At 36.1% G+C, this 22,704-nt stretch overlaps 1 protein-coding gene across 1 annotated transcript in view; it reads right to left on the bottom strand.

The window, feature by feature from the left end:
• Positions 1–898: 898 nt before the first annotated feature.
• Positions 899–22,704, bottom strand: part of ADAM10 (ADAM metallopeptidase domain 10) — a 146,140-nt gene continuing 124,334 nt past the window's right edge. Inside the window, exons 11-16 of the mRNA XM_066341394.1 lie at positions 19,276–19,426; positions 18,257–18,440; positions 17,461–17,569; positions 16,385–16,605; positions 5,495–5,621; positions 899–3,141 (exon numbers count right to left, since the gene is read on the bottom strand). Of these exons, the coding sequence (XP_066197491.1) occupies positions 3,047–3,141; positions 5,495–5,621; positions 16,385–16,605; positions 17,461–17,569; positions 18,257–18,440; positions 19,276–19,426 (887 nt within the window). The 3' untranslated portion in view covers positions 899–3,046. The remainder of the gene's footprint in view (positions 3,142–5,494; positions 5,622–16,384; positions 16,606–17,460; positions 17,570–18,256; positions 18,441–19,275; positions 19,427–22,704) is intronic.

Genomic DNA, 22,704 nt, shown 5'->3' with positions numbered 1-22,704 from the left:
ATTCTACACAAAATCTAAGTATTCAATTTTAAGTAAAAATAACAAATTTGCAATCACCTGAATTAATCAATATTGTTAGTTTCATGAATAAACAAAATTAAACATAATATACATTTTAATGTTTCTAACTTAATTAAAAAGTTTGACATATTTATTCATTTAATAAATACTACTTATAGTTGGCTTCAATTTTTTTAAAAAAAGAAAAAGAATTGGGGGCAGATTATTCTGTGCAGGGTACCATTCTGAGTTTGTAATTCTTTTTCTAGGTAAGACTAAAATGCCAAGTTTCTCCTTATTTGCTATGAACCCGACAGTGCAGGAAAATGAAGCTCATAATTTTTAAATATACTTATTAGACTTTAAAAATAAATGAGATACTTAGCATTCAAAACTTTGCAAAATGTATATATAGTAGGTCCTCGAATAACATTGTTTTGTTCAGCATTTCCTATAACTGATGAGATGTTGTAGAACTTACCTCTCAGTTACATCATTTAGCCTATGGTAAAATGTTTCATTATACATCATTTTGCTTAAAGTCAAAGAACCTATGGATCACGTTAAGTGAGGACTTACTGTCAATAAGACCAGTTTCCAAATGTCAGCTCTTTCGCCAAGAGACTTTTAAACACATTGAATAGTAATTGGAAATAATGTAAAGCAGTAGAGATTAGCTAAGTGTTTTTGAAATGTTCAATGTGTGGATAACAGAGATATCTAATCATAATTCTTTTTACATGGACTTCTAACTAAAAATAAAGACATCTGAACTTGTATGGAAAGAGATAACCATCCTTTTACTTAATGATCTCTTTCATTTAGTAAGGAAAAGTTGCCTTGTGGAAAGCTTCTTTTGGTAGTTCTGAGTTCAAAGACAATGGAACCTTCCAATTGATTTCATCAAGTCTATTTATTAATGCATTTCAAGTTTCAAAAAACCTTACATCTTTGCACAATACTTTATTTTTTGCAATTTTTAGTAAAAATTTCCAAAGTGAACAAAAAGATACTGTATAAAACACAGTGGACATTAAACTGACAGTAGTATTAGATCTCATTTGTCTTGATCCTTTCGTTTACCACATCTTGATTTGCAGTGGAAAGTTCAGTGCACATATCTCTTTTCAGAAAACATTTAACTTAGACTCAAAATAAAATAGGGCAGTGTGTACCTGCCAAAACCTTACCACAGGATAACATTACAAGCAAAAAATGTACATGTTCCAAAGTCTACCGCACTCAAGAAGTTACTAAGAACTCTTGCAGAATAAAAGTCACCATTTTAGAAATGCAAACCCACTTCCAACCTTTGCACAGTCCAAAAACAAAGGCATTTAAATGATTTAAAAGCAATTACATACATATCTATCTACTTGTTTGTTTAGAATTATTTATAGTCTATCTGGGGTTTCATGTACAAAATTTGTCTCTAAATCATGTACAAAAAGCTGTATTTTGAAAAAAGTCACCACATACTGTACAAGTTTACAAGGAAGAGATCCCATTATTTTCTCTAGCATTTTTGGCCTTGCTGGCTTGCGTCACATTATGAGAATGATTGTGTAAACCTTATACTCTTAAGAAAAAAAAGGAAAAAAAAAAGCCAAAACACAAATTTTTTCCAACTTTCCCTAAATTTGCTTCCTATGTGAAGCCAGGAAAATCATAGCTATTTATGTCTACTTTAAATGATGTAGTTGGAAAACAGAAGCAATAAATATGTCACAAGCTTAAAATATTCTTGTAATGCCCCCTTCCATTCCTGCATAGCAATAAGCCTGTAAATACATTAAATGCTTTTGCTTTCTCTCTTTAAAAAGCCAATTATTTACATCTGTTTAAAAAATAAATTTTGGAATGGGACATTGTGCTGTTCACCTCCATTGTTGTTAAAATATCTTATTTTTAGGGAAAAAAATGTCAGAAGGCCTATCTACAATTTACTAGTTGAGCAAATCACTCTTCTTTAGTGGTTACCAATGATCAGTGATGATATACTAAGAAAAAAACTGTTCAAATATTTTGATAATATAAAGACACAACTTTCCTTTTTCATATCAGACAAAAACAAAAAACATAATTAGCATACTTTAGATATATGGAAAACACAAATAAGAGGTTACAAATAAAATGAATCATTTCACTGACATAATTTCTACCAAAGAATAAAATGTCACCTATCAATTCAAAAATGGAATTGAATTTAAAATAAGTAACAGAAATGAGACACGTACATAAAGAACTAACTCTGAAGTAGTATGCTGCATATGTCCAGTCTGCACAACACTGTGTTCTTCAGCGTAGTCACTCATGTGCTCTTAGCAGCCATTTGATAAAGACAAAATGAGCATCAGAACCAACTCCATCATAAGAAAACGGTAAATTGATTCTCATTTCAAAACTGCCTTTGTAAAGCATTACAGAATCCTGGACCACTGAATACCACCATTCTCTGTTATCCTGAGTATGTCAATTAAACAGTAATTTTTCATTAAGAGAGGAAAAATTTTATAATACAAAGAAACATCCATATTGCAATTTGTTTACAATTGCACACAGAAGTACAGTGTACATAAGAAATACATGTCTGCATATAACAAGGTATGTACATTGGCAAGTGATGTCTCCAATGTTGAGGTGGTCGAGCCTCCTAGCCTTGATTGGCAGTTGAAAAAAATATATTTTTCAATTTGTGATAAAAGTTTATAGAGAGCCAAGTTTGACTGCAAGTGAAGAAAATGCAGCAACGAAGAACAGGGAACACAGGGCACATAATAATATTCTAAGACTTTGTGCCATTAGGTTAAAAATATCTGTCCATAAGAAAATTGGGTTCTTTTTCCACCACCCCCCACCCCCAAATTGGAATTTTCAGGCTTTAACATTTAAGTAATTCCACCTGGTCTGAGGACATGATCTCTTGCCATTTTTTTCTTCGACTGTTATTTGTGAGGGGTTAGTTTGGGGATGATTTAATAGGTGTCTCTTTGGAGTGAAGTTTTCCCACTGTAGGCACTAGGAAGAACCAAGGCAAAAGCTGCAGTTAACGTCTCATGTGTCCCATTTGATAACTCTCCCGAGGCCTCTGACGCTGGGGTTGTTGAATGGGCTGTGGAGGTCTCCTCCTCTTTAAAGTGCCTGTGAGTCACAAACAAAAGTAAAACAGACTTACCATGAGCTTTATAATCTCTAAAAGCAAAGCTACCAGCCTGACCTGTGGTGGCACAGTGGATAAAGTGTAGACCTGGAATCCTGAGGTCGCCAGTTCAAAACCCCAGGTGGCCCGTTCAAGGCACATACAAGCAGTCATTGCTTTCCACTCTGCCCCCACCCCCTTCTCTCTCTCTCTCTCTCTCTCTCTCTCTCAAATCAATAAATGAGATCTTGAAAATATAGAAATAAAATAAAAACAAAGCTGTCATTTCAATAAGAAAGGCTCTATATTGGTACTATCTAATAGAAATGTAAGTCATGTATATTACTTAAAATTTTCAGTATCAATAATGAAAAATACCAAGAACACCCAAATAAATAATTTTAATATTTTTATTTCACTTTAATCCAATATAGGCAAAATATTATCATCTCAAGAAGTGATTGATCAAATAATGAAATATTTTATTCTTTTTGTATACAAAGTCTTCAAAACCTGTTATGTATTTTATAATTACAACACATCTCAACTGAGACTAGCCACATCTAAAGTGCTCAACAGCCACAACTTTAATTAGACTAACATGATCTGAAAATAAGATCCATGACAAAGAAATGACCAGATGTCTTTGAGCAAATGACTTAACCTCTTTGCAACTCAAATGCCTTGTCTGTTAGACAGAGATGATAACTAACTCATATAGTCTGTTGTGAGGAGGATATGGTAATTCGTGTAAAAGTGCTCAACACTTTTGTGAGGGTTCAATGAAAGGAGGCTGGGGGGGGGGGTAGTTGTTTTTGTTTTTTAAGTTTTAAAGGTGGATGGAATTTGCTTAAAGTGAAATTAAGTAAAAGAATCGTTTCATGAAATGCAACCATAACTGGTGATGCTTCTGAAGCGTCTTGGGGCCCTTGGAAATCCCTAACAAACTGTTATAAATTCCAGAAGACTAAATATTGTACATTTATGAAACGCAATGATATAAAAATCAAAATTCCTCTAATTCCTTGCACCAACATAGGTTAAAGCAGAGAAATAACTGAGGGAAATGGAGAAAATGATAAGAAACCCCTAGTTTTAATCAGCTTTTGGCTGGGTAGTGAATTTGGCCTGAGGCAAGAGGCTTCATGAGAGTCTGTGGGAGGTAGAAGAGGGAACTGCTGTTTGTAGCTCTGGTTCTCCCCTGCCACTGCCTTGGGACAGTGTCTGCCCCAAACCTACAGTGAACAGAGTGCTGGTCCAGGAGTCTGAGGGCAGCACAGAAGCCACAACTACCTTGGGGAAGGTGAGGAAGAATCGATGGGGGCCAAATCATGTAGAGCAGTTGCTCCCTCCCCTTTTCTTCTATAAATCCCTGGAGCTACTCTAACTCCTCCCAGTGTAGTGTCTCCCTGAGAAGTAAAGAAGTTACTCATTTCAGAGATGAGGAACAGCCATTTGGTGACTAAACGCCTCCACTCTAAGACTCTCCCACAAACTGTTTCCTCGGAAGCATCATCCCTAGGGAAACTGAGTTTATGTGCCAGAAAATATCTGATGAGCACAAACATAAAAAAACAGAAGCATAGCTATTACAGTAGAAAGACCATTCATTTAAAACAAAACTGAAAGATTTAAGAATATGAAAAGAAAACAAGAAAATAAGCACCAAATAAAAATAAAACTTTCTAGGTCTAAATGGTTTTAGAAACTTGGTAGATTAGCATTAAATTGGTAGCCACTAGCTAGATTGAATTGGACTGGATTAAAAAGAACACTTAAAAATCAACTAAATAATTCATCCAGTAATCTTTTTTTTCTTTTTTCTTTTTACAGTGACAGAGAGAGTCAGAGAGAGGGACAGATAGGGACAGACAGACAGGAAAAGAGAAATGAGAAGCATCAATCATTAGTTGTTCATTGATTGTGACACCTTAGTTGTTCATTGATTGCTTTCTCATATGTACCTTGACCGTGGGGCTGCAGCAGACCGAGTAACCCCTTGCTCGAGCCAGTGACCTTGGGTCCAAGCTGGTGAGCTTTGCTCAAACCAGATGAGCCTGCGCTCAAGTTGGTGACCTCGAGGTCTCGAACCTGGGTCCTCCGCATCCCAGTCCGACGCTCTATCCACTGCGCCACAGCCCGGTTAGGCCCTCCAGTAATCTTATTCAAGGAGAAAGTACTATAGCATCAGTTACTAAAGATTCATTTTATAATTCAATTCTCCCTGCTGAACAGTTCTATTAAAATATACTGCTCACAAAAATTAGGGGATATTTCAAAATGAATATGAAGCTATAAAATATCCCCTAATTTTTGTGAGCAGTATATATATATACATTGCTCAAATTTTCTTACCTGGAAGAGGTTTAGGAGGAGGCAACTTTGGATTGCTACTTGGAGTATGAACACTGCATATCTTAATAAATCCAGCCATTAACATGATCAGGGCAATTCCCATAAGCAATACTGCCCACCAATTAGCCTAGAAATAAACAGATTTTTCTAATGAAAAAAATCACAAAATATTTTAGAATATTTTACACTATATAAAATACATAATAGAATATATTGCACTTTAATTTTTAAAGAACATTTGTTGGTTAGGAGTTGTATAGATATGCTCCTATACAAGTCCATACATATTAATTTTTTTTCTTTAAAAAATTGTTTTATTTTGTTGACATGGTTTCAAGTGTCCCACTCAATATAACATCTCACCTCCCACATCATGCTCCCCCTGCCCCCTGCAGTCTCCTTCCATTTCCATTTCATCCCCTCTGCCCCCCCCCCCCCCACCGCTTTCCCTTGAGGACTGTTAATCTGTTGTCTGTATCTGTGGTACACATACATATTAATGTTTTAAGTATAAAAAACATATAAAGAGAAAACAAAAATCATCCATAACTTCACTCCCTAGAAGAAACCAATCTTATTTTCCTTTTAGTCTCTTTTCTATATAACTATGTCCTCATGGATAAACACAAACTAAGGTTATCTTGCATACAGTTTACATTATATTTTCCCATGTTATTAAATATTTTCTGGTTTAAATAGTTCCCTTTTTTGGTCTATTACTCATAGATTATGGGGGTTTTTTTGTTTGTTTGTTTTTGTATTTTTCTGAAGCTGGAAACGGGGAGAGACAGTCAGACAGACTCCCGCATGCGCCCGACCGGGATCCACCCGGCACGCCCACCAGGGGCAACGCTCTGCCCACCTGGGGGCGATGCTCTGCCCCTCCGGGGCGTCGCTCTGCCACGACCAGAGCCACTCTAGCACCTGGGGCAGAGGCCAAGGAGCCATCCCCAGCGCCCGGGCCATCCTTGCTCCAATGGAGCCTCGGTTGCGGGAGGGGAAGAGAGAGACAGAGAGGAAGGAGAGGGGGAGGGGTGGAGAAGCAGATGGTCGCTTCTCCTTTGTGCCCTGGCCGGGAATCGAACCCGCGACTTCTGCACGCCAGGCTGACACTCTACCACTGAGCCAACCGGCCAGGGCCTACTCATAGATTATGTTTTGTTTGCTTTTATACAATGCTTTTATATATTGCTTTGATGGCTTGAGGCATAGTACTTTAAATTCTATGACTAGACAAAGTTTTATACTCTTTATTTTTTTATAATCATCAAAGTTAAGATGAAAATTTTACTTTTTTTGATGCTTCCCTTTCCTGTTAACTCTACTTCATTTGCAATTAGAGACCCAGACTACAGTTGTAAAATTACTTTTATGTATCTTAATTTTCATTATATCATATGTGTATATCATAGTATCTGTTATATACATTCACTTATTTAAAGGTTAATGGTCATTTTGATATGAAAAGTTGAAGAATATCTTTATTCTAGAAGCAGACAAACTTTACCCAGTATGAGAAGAGACTAAAAATTTTATTTCTAACTGAAATCATATTAAACAAATCAATTAGCTAAACAAAAAAGCCTTCACAAATTGATATGACTTATAGAAAAATTCCTGTTTCCATTCTTAATAAATAGTCTATTTTGCAATTCAAATATTTAAATTTTAAGATAGTATGTATAAAATAGTCACAACTTTAAAACTATGAACCTTCACATTTGGCTTAACAAAGACTGTTATAATACATATATAGTTATTGCTAATTATAGCAAATAAAAATCTCACTTAAGAAGATTTTCTATGATCTTGGTTCTTAAAACAAACAGCCCACTGCTTCTATACTGTTTTCTTTATACAGCAGTGACAATGTAATTAAACAGAAACTACACTCTGGCCAGTTGGCCCAGTGGTAGAGTGTCGGCCCAGTATGTGGATGTCTCAGGTTCAATTCCTGGTCAGGGCACACAGAAGAAGTGCCCATCTGCTTTTCCACCCTTTCCCTTCTCCTTTCTCTCTGTCTCTCTCTTCCTCTCCTGCAGCCAAGGCTCCATTGGAGCAGAGTTGACCCGGGAGTTGAGGATGGCTCCATGGCCTCCACCTCAGGTGCTAGAATGGCTCTGGTTGCAAAGGAGCAATGCCCCAGATGGGCAGAGCATCACCCCCTAGTGGGCTTGCCGGGTGGATCCCGGTTGGGCGCATGCGGGAGTCTGTCTCTCTGCCTCCCACTTCTGACTTCAGAAAAATAAATAAACAAACAAACAAATAAATAGAATCTACAATGAAAATGCATGTTGTGGGAAAATAACTAAGGCCACTTCTCCATATGTGCATGAAAACTTTCATAAACATAGACATTTTTATTTTAATTTTGAGAAACTCTCAAACTTACAGGAAAGTTGCAAGTAATAATACAAAGAACTCTTTTAAAATTAGAACCATTTGAGAGTATGTTGCTAGCATGATGCCCTGTTACATCTGACCAGGTTCACCCAATGGCTTCAGGTTCTCCTAGACCAGGGGTCCCCAAACTACGGCCTGCGGGCCACATGCGGCCCCCTGAGGCCATTTATCCGGCCCCCGCAGCACTTCCAGAAGGGGCACCTCTTTCATTGGTCGTCAATGAGAGGAGCACATTGACCATCTCATTAGCCAAAAGCAGGCCCATAGTTCCCATTGAAATACTGGTCAGTTTGTCGGTTTAAATTTACTTGTTCTTTATTTTAAATATTGTATTTGTTCCCGTTTTGTTTTTTTACTTTAAAATAAGATATGTGCAGTGTGCATAGGGATTTGTTCATAGTTTTTTTTATAGTCTGACCCTCCAACGGTCTGAGGGACAGTAAACTGGCCCCCTGTGTAAAAAGTTTGGGGACCCCTGTCAACCACAACACAATTATCAATCAGAAAATTAGCACTGATACATTTCTACCATTTAACCTTCAGACTCCATCCAAATTCTGACATTTGTTCCCATAACATCCAATTCAGTTTTATGTGCTGCACTTGGCTGCCAAATTCCTTTAGTCTCCTGCAATCTGGAAAAAAATCCAGTTTCCCCTTGGTTCAAATAACCTTTACAGTTTAGAAGATTATAGGCCAGTTATTTTGTATCACAATGTTCCTAAATCTGGATTTCTCAGATGTTTCCTTATGATTAGATTCAGATCAGACACATATTTGGTAATAATATCACAGAAGTGAGTCTGTGTTCTTATTGCATCCCAGCAGGTGACATGATTTTGATCTCATTATTGATTGTGTTGATCACTAGTTAAGGTGTTATCTGCCAAACTTTATCATAAAGATGTTCTATTTTGTGGTCAATGCATATTTGGTAGGGCAATAATTTGAAACTATGTATATATCCTGTTCATCAAACTTTTATTCATTTCTTGATTCCCTCATGGTTTCCTAATTTACTCAATGACTTCACTTTCTGACACAAAGTAAAACACTCTGGGTTCATCTGGTTCTTTCCCTGCCCCAACCCTAGAATCAGCCATTTCTCCCCCAAGGCCCAGTTGCCTTTTGAACTGCCCTTCCTAGACAGACACTCTCCTCACAGCATTTGTACTCCGACACCCCAAGCCAGCAGCCCCCCAACAGGGCATACTTCTCACCTACTTGGGCTCTAACACCCCATACTGGTTTTCTTCCCCTTGCATTCCCACCTCACTCTGGTCAGGCTCCAAGAGCCTGCTGTGTGCCACTATAGCTCCCCCACCTGGCATGAATGCCGTCTTTGCTTGGCTTCACCCAATGGCTTTAAAAAATGAACTGTTCAAAGAAAGGGAGAACCTGACCAGGCAGTGGTGCAGTGGATAGAGCGTCAGCCTGGGACACTGAGGACCCAGGTTTGAAACCCCAATGTCCCCATCCTGAGCACAGGCTCATCCATCTTGAGCATGGGTGCACCAACTTGAATGCAGGGTTACCGCTTGAGTGTGGTAGCATAGACATGACCCCACAGTTGCTGGCTTGAGTCCAAAGTTTCTTGCTCGAGCCCAAGGTCGCTGGCTTGAGCAAGGGGTCACTGGCTCAGCTGGAGCCCCCCAGGCAAGGCACATTCGAGAAAGCAATCAATGAACAACTAAAGTGCCACAACTATAAGTTAACGGACCCTCATCTCTCTCCCTCTTCCTGTCTGTCCTTCTCTCTCTCTCTCTCTCTCTTTCGCTCACTAAAAAAAAAAGAGAGAGAGAGAGAGAGAATAAGGCATCATGCAATTCAGCTTTACTTCTGAAAGACTTTTTTTAAAGAGAAGTTACAAATCTGAATTTTTATGTGAAATTTATTTTTAAATGCTGGCAACTCATTTAAATTTTCTAAAAACAATATATAGACCATATAAGACATGTTCACACAGCTGAATCTGGCTTGGAAACCATAAGTATGCATCTACTTTTCAGAGCCATTTCTTGTATCTTACTGAGATTGCCAGATAGTTTTCTCAAATTTTCTTTGGGTTTCTATAGAAAATAATTTTCAAAGAACTGTTCTCCTTGTGAGTCTTTAGGATAATATTCCCTTTATTATATTAATTTTCTATATTCTCCTGGGTTTTTTTATTTTATTCATCCTCTAATAATAAACCCACTATTTATCAAAAGGCAGGCTATATGGCCTGCCCTCAGTCTGTAAACTGCTGGTTGATTTGTCTTTTCATCTCTGCCTTCTGTCACATGAAGAATTATAAGCACAATTTCTGTCCTGTTCCTAGCATCCAGAGACTTTTAAATATGGCACTTAAGGAGCAGGACTTTCTCCTACCTCCACTGTCTAGATTTCTGACCCTGTGACCTTACTAGTAAAATATATAAAGCAGCAAAATCACCAGTTTATACTGCTCTATGTGCTCTTCCTTCTCTATACCAATGATTCTCATTCAGCCTTGGCTACATGCTAGAATCACCTGGAAAGTTTTTAAAACTTAGATACCCAGACTAAATCCCAGGCCCAAATGGGGTTGGGGTGAGATCCTAACATTAGTAATTTTGTTAAAGCTGCTCACATGATTCCATTATGCAGCCAAACTGAGAGCTACTAGTCTCTACCAGAAGTTAGTGAACTTTTTCTACATATAAAGAGCCAAACAAGAAATATTCTAGGCTTTGTAGGTCATATGGTCTCTGTCACAACTACTCATTTCTGTCACTGTAGTGCAAAAGCAGCCACTGATAACAGGAGAACAAATTAAGTGGGCTGTATTCCTCTACAACATTACAGTCAGCCCTCCTTATCCATGAGTTACCCATCTGTGGATTCAGTCAACTGTAGATAGAAAACAGTACTATGTATTTTCAATCCATGGATGCAGAGGGCCAACTGTATGCACTGTTCTATGCCATTTTAAATAAGGAACTTGAGCATCTGCAAATTTTGTTATGGGGATAAGGGGGTGTCATAGAACAAATGCCCCATGGATACTGAAGGACAACTGTATTTACAAAAACAGGGAGCAGACCAGATTTGACCCACGGGCTACAGTTTGTCAATAACTGTTCTATACCCATATAGAGTACATTAGTTGAATAGATACCATTGAACACTAGCTCCTTATCCTGCTACTTGTCTGAGAGTTTTGGGAGAAGCCAAGAGTATCTGATTGGCTATAGAAAGAGAAGTCCTATGATTGGGAAGAGCTGCTCAAATAATCAGTGCTCACATGATAAAGAAATGGTTCTCATTTCCAAGAAGATCTAAGAATTATCTCATGAGCTTATTAAAATATAAGATCTCAGGCCACAACCCTACAAATTCCAATTCAGTTGTTTTGGTTGATGAAGAGCCCAACCAACTACATTTAAAACAAGCACACCAGTGATTAAGATACATCAGTGCTTCATACTCAGTGTAGACATAGTGGCATTATGATACGGAACCATTCTGAGCAATGTAAGTAAGTTTAGCATCCCTGGCCCTCCCCATCAAATGTTAGCAGAACTCTCAGTTACTCTGACAACTACTGTACATTTCCAAATACCCTCTGGGGAAACGGTATCACCTCTAATGTGACTCAAACCATAGGCATAAAGGGTCAAGGCTCTTCCTACTACTCTCAGGCAGACAGGCTATTTCTGTTATGGGAGATGCACTTCTATTGCTAATGTTCATTATATTCTCTAACACATTTCCCTCCTTTCAGTCTTCCCTGATTAAAACCATCTTCCACCTGGCCTTCAGTATTAGAACTACCTAAAAAAAAAAAAAGGAATCGACAATATCACTCCTCTATGTAAAACACTTCCTCAAAATCTTCCCACCAAAGATCTCCAAGATAGACCACTATTAAGTGGAAGAAAGAAAAAAATAAAACTTGACCACACAATAAGGTGCAGTCAAGTATTATATGATTCCATTAAAAAAATTCTTATAATGGTATAAGTAGTTTCTAAAGAATATATAAGAAACTTAATTTGAGAATACTGGGTTCCAGAATTAAGGGGAAAAAGCATACTTTTCAACATACTACTTTTTAAATTAAAAGATAATCACACTTTTCAAAAGGAAAAAACATAGAACAACTTCTTTTACTTAAAAAAATGCACACTTCTGTGACTTTTTTAGGGACTCCTTCCCTCTTCATAGAACATCAGTCTGTACCTTCTACTTCTAGTCTTTAATAATTTAGCTTTGGCATCACCTACTTAAAGTGACAGTCCCCAAATAGTTTCTCCAATTTTCTGTGAGAATACCATGCAGAACTGAAAATATGTTTCTATGTGCCTGTCTTCTCTATCCCACACTGGGCTGTGAGCTCCTTGAATTTATACCTTACAAACTCAATACCTAATCTACAAAAAAGTACTTATTGATCTAGTTATTGCAGTTGAGCCATTATTCCAAATATTGACTTTTTGAAACACTTCTAATAGCTAAGTTATTATTTCTAGATTGTCCACACATACAAATAATATGACAAGGCTCTTACAACAAAGACAGAACATAAGAAACTGCGATTTTGATAGCACCAATACTAGTTTTCAGTACCTACGGACAGTCTTTTAAAAAGATAGAAGTAATATGGCAGTAAGACAAGCAGACTGGAGAGACAAGTCCCCAGGTGGTCAGGGGACTATACTTTGGATCCACTGCTCTACGTCAGGGGTTGACAAACATTTCCCATAAAAAGCCAGGTAAGTATTTTAGGCTTTGTGGGGCCATACAGTCTCTGTTGCAAGTACTCAAAGTACAAAAGCAGCCACAGACAATATGTAACTGAATGGGTATGGCCATGTTCCAATAAATTATTATTTATGGATACTGAACTCTGAATTTCATATATTTTTCAAAAGCATATTATTTTGATAATATCTTTTTATTTTTTTAAATAACTACTTAACAATGTGAAAGCATTCTTAGGTTATGAGCTATACAAAAACAGGCAGTGGACTGGATTTGGCTCGTGAGCCATAGTTTGCCAACCCCTGTTCTTAGATGAATGGTTGGTTCTCAATTTTGGCTCCTCATCAGAAATAGTTGTGGGACTTTAAAAACACCCAGATACTTAAACCCCATCCCAACAGATTCTGACAACCAGAAATAAGAACTACTGGCTCTTAAATGGTCCCCCAAGTGACTTCTAAAAATATTTAGGGTTTAATAAGCCTTACATGTATAAAGATATCTGGGGTCAGTTAAGTTTGAAAATAGTTTAAAAATTCTTTTTATTGTAAGATTTCTCAGAATATTCTCATACATCTCTAAGAGGGTATTATAGTATGTGATGTGCTACAGAGTTATTTGACAACAAAACCCATCAAGCTAGTGTTCCGGGAAACATTGTTGTAAATCTTTCACAAAAAAAAGACCAGATACTTAAGTTCATAAAATTACAGCAAAATATGAAAGCAGAAATTAATTGGAAAATGAGAAATATAGTTGGTTATTGTCAAAACAAAAATTTTAGAAGTCAAACTCCTGTAAATTTGAACAAATTAAAAATCCAAGGTCCCAACTGGGTGGCTTAGGGGATAAAGCATCATCCCTGCGTGCCAAGGTCATGGGTTCAACTCCAGTAAGGGCATGTGCAAGAAGCAATCAGTTAACAGAACTACTAATCAACTAAATGGAACAACAAAGTGAACAAGTCAATGCTTCATTCTCTCTCCCTCCCTCCCTCCCTCCCTGCCTCCCTCCTTCCCTCCCTCCCTCCCTCCCTTTCTCCTTCCCTCCCTCCCTTCCTTCCCCCTAGCCTCCTTCCTCTTGCATAAATCAATGGGAAAAAAAAATTTTTTTTATTCAAAAAGCTACAAACTAAACAGGCAATTATTTTAAAAGGGCAGGAAAATAAAATGATAAATTTGAAAAAAAGAATTAAGGTCAAAGATGGTTTCTACAGCAAACCCAACACGAAAGATGCAGAAAATCTTCACACATCAATAACTCTGGAATTACCAACACTCTCAAACCCCCATTGAAAGAAAAGGGGATGATAACGCAGGGTCTCAATAGATTTACTGATGAATACTCTCAAACTTTTCAAGAACTCAGTAACTCCTTGATAAATCTAAAGAATTTTAATTTTAGCATTATCTACTGGCTAGATAGATACACAGTAGGCACTCAACAAACACAGTGAATACATTTGAGGAATACATTTGAAACATTGTCAAAAACAACTTTACTCCAGAAAAGAAAGTAAAAGACTTTATCACATCATTTCCATTGTACCAATAGCAGCTAGTAAGTCATGTCCTGAAGGATTAAATGGCTAAGGTTCTTTCTACTCTACCCAACATTAGGAGAAAAGATGCAACAGTATACAGCAGAATGGAGACAAAAAGCTACCAGGGACCACTGAAAAGGAAAGCCAGCTAAACCTGCCCCTCATTCCCTTCATAGATTTTTACACCAGATAGATAGATCATCCTAATAACCTATATTACTAAATAAAAGGACACTTGCCTGACATGATAAAAGACCAAAGCATAAGGTATCAATGTAGCAAAATAAACTCTACTATGCAAGTGAACTCTGCAGGTAACAAAATGAGACAAATAACTTATAGGGAACTGGATGTTTGTATTCTTATTGCCTGACATGGTTAATGCCGAAGAATGCAACCTAGTGGTACCCTTGACGCATTACAGACCATGCTATACAAGAGCATGGCATGAGAGTTCAAACAGTGATATAAACTAAACATTCTACAGTCAAGGCAAACTTATATAAACCTAAAAGTACCTGATTAATGAGTTCCAGAGTTAATTATTAAAAGCATTTCAATTCTCAAATCTAAAATATGAAAAAGGTTTTAAAAGTACTTTAAATAAAAAGAACATTTCTATTATATATTTTAATAGAAAATTGAAAAAATACTATTTTTAGAGAACATGATAACCTATCAAGAAAACCTAAAATACCTGGCCAACATATATTCAGTAGAATTTAACTGAGGACCCCATTATCACATTTCTTTTTTGAACACACTGTCCTCCATCATAGACAGTATACCAGATCTCAACTTATTCTTAATAGAGATCATCTGAAAAAGGAAAACAAACAAACAAACAAAAAAAACTGGATATGAGTTTAAAATACAGAAGTAAAGGGTCAAGAAAGGTAAGCTGCTTAAAGTCATAGAACTGACAAAGGCCAGCAGGATGATCCTAATCCTGTGTAATCCCCAAATCTGGACTCGTTCCACTTCGCCATAGTGTCACAAGGCACCTTTAGTTTAACAGGTATCTCTTGAACACCTATTATATAGCAGGGACTGAGTACAAAAATGAGTAATACATCATGTTTCAAAGAGGCTAAGTTAAATAAAGAGTCCAATTATTTGGTTTAATACCTAGGTCTCCTAAATACAACTTCAATGATCCTCCCACTATATAGTCATAACATATCTATAAACCACATATTCTAACATGCAAAATATTATTCTTCCTATGCATAATAAACACCATTTAATACTGGAAAGAATTCCAAAATTTTTTATTGTAAAAGGTTATTCTAAGAGTTCCAAAAGACAAATGACCTTTTTGTGTGCTTTTGAGGCACCCTCAGTCCTAAACACACACAGAAAAAGGTGAGAAAAAGTTCAGGAAGAGGGAAAGAGGAAGAGCTGAGTTCTAAGTCAATTTCCAAAAGCAAACTCCAATTTGGGTATAGCACATTCTCAAATACATCACTTGCAAGCTTCCTACTTATATTTTAATGTAATCACTAAGAATTATGAATACTTAAGTGACTTAAGATAGTCATTCTCAGCAATCTTCTAAGAAAATTTCAGGTAATTTAACATCTGTACAACTTGGAGGAATGTGGGCTTAAAAATAATACAGTTCAGTGGATTTATGTTGGAATGAACATCCATAATCATTAACAAATCTGCAAAAGGCTCTGTATCTGATCTTACCCTGTTCAACATTCCTATCACAGACAAGATGAAGACCCAGAAATTATACTGAAACATCAGAAAAAAAACTTCAGAAAAATCACCAATTTCTCTTTTATCTCTCCTGTTCAGCAAAGTAGAACCCGCAGCTGGCTATCTGTTATATTTTGACAATGAAGAAGTATAAAAAGCAAGCAGGGCTTTCCGAAATAACTCGAGGAAAAACTCCCAAGAAAATGACCTAATCATTTGAACTGAAGGAGGAAGTAACCCACCCAGGATAAGGACTAGAGAGCAGAGTAAAACAGAATGACTCCCATTGCCTACCAACCAATCTATGAATGATACACATAGAAGAAAAGGCAGAGATTCTGATCACTTTAGAAGAAAATAATACCCAGGTTTATCATTCTTGAAATAAAATAACTGCAGTGTAAACAAAAAGGAAGTGATTTTCTCATAACATTGGTGACCTCTGGCCAAGTAAATTTATGATCAAAACATTTCAATATATGGTTTCTTTAATAAATAAAAATTATACTTACCACTATCCATTCAGCAATATTTTCATAGAGCTCTGGACTAAAAATTGCTTTTTTAAGCCTAGCTAAAGGACCATCAGCATCTACTAGTCTGCAACGCATGAAAACATCACAGTAGCCTCTAAAATCATTGCAAGGGGATCCAGGTTGCAGGGTGATGGTTCGACCCTTGAAATGCTTGCTCCATTGCACAGATCCTGTGCTGGCACAACTTGATAAGTCCACTGGAAAAGAAGTGCCAATGTTAGTTGAAGGTCAGATTTTCTATTGGGGTAGTTGGGGAGAGAGGGAGGAAAGGAAGAAACTGCCTAAAATCATTATCATGACATGCTGTACATTTCATTAGTGAGGCTAAATAACACCATTGGTAATTCACCTTAAATAATACAAGTAGCCCTGGCCAGTTGGCTCAGTGGTAGAGCATAGGCCTGACATGTGGATGTCCCGGGTTCAATTCCTGTTCAGGGCACACAGAAGAAGTGCCCATCTGCTTCTCCACCCCTCCCCCTCTCCCTTCTCTGTATCTCTCTCTTCCCCTCCTGCAGCCAAGGCTCCACTGGAGCAAAGTGGCCTAGTCGCTGAGGATGGCTCCATGGTCTCTGTCTCAGGTGCTAGAATGGCTCTGGTTGCAATGGAGCAACGCCCCAGATGGGTAGAGCATCACTCCTTAGTGGGCATGCCAGGTGGATCCCTGTCGGGCGCGTGCGGGAGTCTGTCTCTCTGCCTCCCTGCTTCTCACTTGAGAAAAATACAAAACAACAGCAAAAAAATAATGCAAGTACACAACCAGAAATTCTTGAGTTAGTGTCTACAATGGCTTTAAAATCTTCTAATAGTGTTTATATTAATTATTGTCATAAAGCTGGTAGGTTTTTGTCTCATTTATCATTTTAAAAACACTGTAGGGTCCTAACACTAGAAATACAATGCTACGCTACATTTGAAATTTCTCTCAAGAGGATCAGTTTAGCTGGAAATTATTTGGGCAATGTGTATATACAATTTAACACTTAAAATATAGGAAAAAATAAGGTTTTCAAAACAAATTGTATAGTTTTCTTATATTTTAAAAGCCTTACTTTTCTTCATACAGCAAACATGGCATAGTTCCTTATCATCTTTGCTATCAGAACTGGCACAGGTACACTCCTCCAAGCCATATTTCTCACAGATGGAACCTGCACATTGCTGAAAGAAAAACAGAAGATCAATTATTTAGTTCCTATATAGCCAAGACTATTGTTCACAGTAACAGACAGGCAAATATAAGCCTCCAATGCTAAAATAATTAAGTAGAAATACAAGCTGGGGAAAAAAGCATAAATTAGTATCAGAAATGGATCATTTAAACACATATGAAAAAGAGTAAGTGCAAATAAGATAGTCTTTTAAAGAAATAGCAACTTTAAAAAAATCATTACAAAGCAAAAACAGAAAAAGAAAGTACAAGAGCATCAACTTTATGCTAGTTATTATGGCTCCTTTATAAGAAGAGAAAAATGAAATGTTCCTCATGTAGATGTAGAAGAAAGTAGTCATTTAGCCAAGAAAGCTTCAAAGGCTTCACATTCTTTTATTTAGGCTATTAAAAAGATATTAATTTATAAAACTTAAAAGCAGTACAAAGTCACATGACTAATTGAATAATTATTTTTCTCTAGAGAATATCAAACACACACAGGGGAAAGATGAAAGGCAAATCAGTAATAAATATAATGCAACCAGCCATAATACATTATAGCTTTGTGGGGAAATAGAAATATTATTGAAACAGGAACCGAGATTAATTACTTTATGCAGCTTTAGTGTGAACAACTATTCTGAAAAAGCAGGTTTTATAAAACTAAATTAAAAATATATAAATCCAATGCTTACCCCATTAATGCATACTTGTGTATGCCTGTTACAGTCTGTAAAGTTTGGCTTCGGTTCAGATGCCGGGCAGAGAGCTGTAACACCATTGCATATTCCTTCTTTTGCACAATCTGAATCATCCCGACACTTTTCAGTTTTTGACTTAAATACACACTGTGCTGTACAACAGGGACCTTGGCTTGGACTAGAAGAAACATTAAATGATTAAAGACAATCACTCAGATATTTCCTATATAGCTATATAGATATGGTCCTAATTTTTAAACCATGAAGCTCATCTTTTAATTGGTATGTTATTGATATACAGCTTCAAATATTGGAATAAGAGGATTTTAAATTTCAATATTCTAATACATGCAGAAAAGTGATCGTATTATTTTTATAAGCAAGGCATGTTTTTATGAGCAAGGCATTCTTATTCTAAATGCTATTAATGAAAAGCTGTAATAGAAAATGGATTTAGAACTAGGCAAGTTATCAGTGTTTTTCGTAGTTACATCATACACTAGTCAATTTATCAATTTCTCACATTTATATGCTAAAATCAAACTAGGTTAAACTGACCACCCATTTAAATTGCACAAACAATATCCTATTGCTTATATCAATTACTATCAAAGTAACTTGACAAGAGAAATAATTATATGATATTAAGTTATAAGAGGGTATAAAATCCATATTAATTAAATATTTAAATTAAGACTCTAAAAATATGGAGTCATATATTTAAAATTAAGAACTAAATAAAATATTTCATTGAGCATCCTTTGCATTTTCTTTATTAACACGCACCATACAAATTACTATTAAAAGTGGTTCAATCTGCCAACAACAATGCACTAACCAATGCTATAGAATAGAAATAAATAAAATATATTATGGGAGAAAAAAATAAAAAAAAATAACAACAAATAAAGTTTCTAAACCATAAGTATTTCTAAATCTATTTTAAATCTGGCATAACTGTCTTCAGGTGACTTTATAGAACATAATAAACATGACTGGAATTAGCAAGGTACCTGCACTGTTTTCCGGGTTTCAGCTTGCACTTTTTCCCCTCTGGCTGATTTGCATCATAGCAGCACTCATCTTTACACTGGTCACTGTAGCCACAATCACATTCTTCACCTTGCTCTACCATCCCATTTCCGCAAATAGGTTGGCCAGATTCTAGAGAAAATAAACAAGACAAAGTTATGGCCTCAGTTTCATCTGTATAATGAAAGGATTTGACCTAATTGTCTCCTCTAAGGTCCCTTCTAGAAGCAGTAACACTCTGTTTAGGCCATGCCACACTGGGCTTTATTAAACAATGGCAGCACTATTTATATTACATAAATACAAATTTAGTTATTGATTTATCAACAAGAAAAAATTAAACCTTTACTGTTTGATGGAAAATTTCAAACCTATACAGAATTAGTAACAGAATAAGTACAATGTATGTCTATGTACCAATCACTCAGCTTTAAGAACTATCAATAATATATTATAAACAACTCTACTCAACATATTCATTTGTTCTTATAAATACTCCAGAATGAATCTAAAAGATAAGTTTTTTGTTTTTTAAATCTAACCATAACATTATCACGACTGACAAAATTAACCATATGCTTACTAGTATCTAATTGCCAATCCATGTTAAGTTTTACTCAATTTTGTTTTTCTGAACCAAGTTCCACAAGTTTCCCCCACACCTGCTCTCCATGGTTGCTTTGGGTTGACATGTGTCGTCTTATTTTAATATAAAACAGTTTCACTCATCACCTTTTATTTTTACATCCTTTATTTGTTAAAGAAATTGGTCATTTTCCCACATTCTATTTGGCTTATTGTATCTTAGTCCTTAAGTAACTTTTTAAATATTTACATAGGTTTTGCTCCTCAGCTAGACCAAGCTCCTTAAGGGAAGAACCATGTATTATTTATATTTTTGTATTCCCACGAAGCCCATAAGTATTGGGTCAAATCTGGTTCATTAAGGTTAGACTGCCTGGCCTAAGCATAATGAATAGTTTTAGAGAAAATTTTTGGCTCTTTTAAAGTTCTTTGATTTTGTCAATGAGATTTAAAATTAGAACAAGAAAATTAAAATATCATAAAATCACAGAACTTCAGCATCAAAAGGGAAATGATAAGAATTAAATGTCTTCATTTTACAGAAAATGTCTTCATTTTACAAACTTCCAGAGAGTTTGTGACTTGCAGTACCATATACCCCAGTATGGGCAAAAGGCTAAACCCAGGTCTCCCAGATCTAAAATTTGGTGCTCTTTTCTTTCTAAACCAAAGCAATGTAAAAAACAGTTGTAGTTCAGGCTTCAAGTGAAGAACTGAATTAAGTAAAAGGGAACATCTCTCAAATGCTGGAACTCAACACCAGGAATATCTGAATCAAAACTACTCTAGAAAGACTAGCTTTATTTCAGAAAGCTCATTCTTTAACCACATCAAATATTAAAGGCAATATGAGCCATAATTAAAGCTCTATCTACCCTTCTTTCACTTTATACCATCTCTTGTTTTATAAAACTAGATGCATGCACATATATACTAAGTAAATTATAATGATTTTTCTAAAGTCTAGTAATCACTTTTTAATCGATGTGACATGTAATTAAGGAGAAAAGGGAAAATGATAAAGTCAGAAACACTTTGATGCAATATTTGCTACACATTAATTTACATCTCATAGAAATATTACTTCAATCAGCTAATTGTTAACAGCTGAAACACACAGAAAAGATGCTGTTTAAATGCAAAAATTGTAATAGGTACATATTTTGTTGTAAGAAACTAATTTCCTTCCCGAAATACCTACAAAGCAATATGTTCTTTTTGTGTGTGTGTGACAGAGAGGCATAGAGAGAGACACAGACAGGGACAGAGATAGACAGGAAGGGAAAAAGATGAGAAGCATCAATTCTTCGTTGTGGCTCCTTAGGCCCCATAGTTGTTCCTTGATTGCTTTCTCTTATGTGCCTTGACTGGGGAGTGGGGGTTGTGGGGATGTGGGGTGGTTACAGGAGAGTGAGTGATCCCTTGCTCAAGCGAGCGACCTTGGCCTCAAGCCAGCAACCTTGGGCTCAAGCCAGCAACTATGGGGTCATGTCTATGATTCCATGCTCAAGCCAACGACCCCGCGCTCAAGCTGGCAACCTCGGGGTTTTGAACCTGGGTCCTCTGTGTCCAGTGCTCTATCCACTGCACAACTGCCTGGTCAGGCAATATGTTCATTTTTAAAAGTCAACTTCAACCAGAAAGTTTCTTGTGAAAACCCAGTTTACCAATGAAGAATTGATACAGCATTTCCATGTTAAAAAGCTATAGAAAACTTAATTGATAATAACAAAAATGACATTAGTGTTAACTTTAATCTACTTTTTTAAAAGAAAAAGATGGCTTTACAAGACAAAGCCAATCAATAAGAGTAAAAATTGATAATCTGAACCTTATCAAAATTCAACTTTTGTTCTGGGAAAGACTATGAAAAATATAAAAAGACAACCTACAGACTTGGAGAAAATATTTGCAGATCAGTACCTGACAAATGACTAGTATCTAGACTATATAAAGAACTCTCAAAACTCAACAGAAAAAAAATACAATTAGAAATGACCAAGAAACATGGACATGTCACCAACTATGCACATGAAAAGATGTTCAACATTATTCATTAGTTATCAGAAAAATACAAAGTATTAAAATGGATAAAATAAAAAAATACTAAAAGCTGGCAAAGATACAGAAAAATTAGATCATTTGTACAATCTCTCCATAAAATAGTTTGGTAATTTCACATAAATACTCTAGAAACAATTCGGCAGTTTCACATAAATTTTTAAAAATTACTATATGACCCACCAATTGGAGTTGAGGGCATCTATCCCAAAGACTTGTATAACCTGTAGATGAGTGTTTCTAGTGGCTTTATTTGTAACAGCCAAAAACTGAAAATAACCCAGATATCCTTTAACAAATAGATGGTTAAACAACTGTAGTACAAACAAACCAGAGAATACTACTCAGCAATAAAAACTACTGATACAGGTAACAATGTGTTTGAATCTCCAAAGAATTAATGCTGAATGAAAAGCCAATCCTAAAAGGTTACATATGTTGTATGACTTCAGTTATATAACATTTCTGAAGTGACAAATTTTAGATATGGGAAATAAATAGTTTGAGAAAACTGAGGAAATAGCAGGAAGGAGGAGGAGATGATTATAAAAGGGAACATGATTGTTCCTTGTGATGACAGAACTGTTCTGTATCTTAACTGTGGTTGTTGATATATATACCTATACATGTAAAACTGTATAGAACTAAACACACATGCAGACAGAAATTAGAACAAGAAAAATTGAGGAAATCTGCTGAATAAGATCTGTAGATTGTATCAATATCAATATCCTGGTTGTGATACTCGACAGCTTTGCAAGATG

The sequence above is a fragment of the Saccopteryx leptura genome, chromosome 6 (genome assembly GCF_036850995.1).
Source record: "Saccopteryx leptura isolate mSacLep1 chromosome 6, mSacLep1_pri_phased_curated, whole genome shotgun sequence".
Classification (NCBI taxonomy): domain Eukaryota; kingdom Metazoa; phylum Chordata; class Mammalia; order Chiroptera; family Emballonuridae; genus Saccopteryx; species Saccopteryx leptura.
The sequence above is the reverse complement of the archived record's forward strand: the minus strand, read 5'-3'. Positions and strand labels throughout refer to the sequence as shown.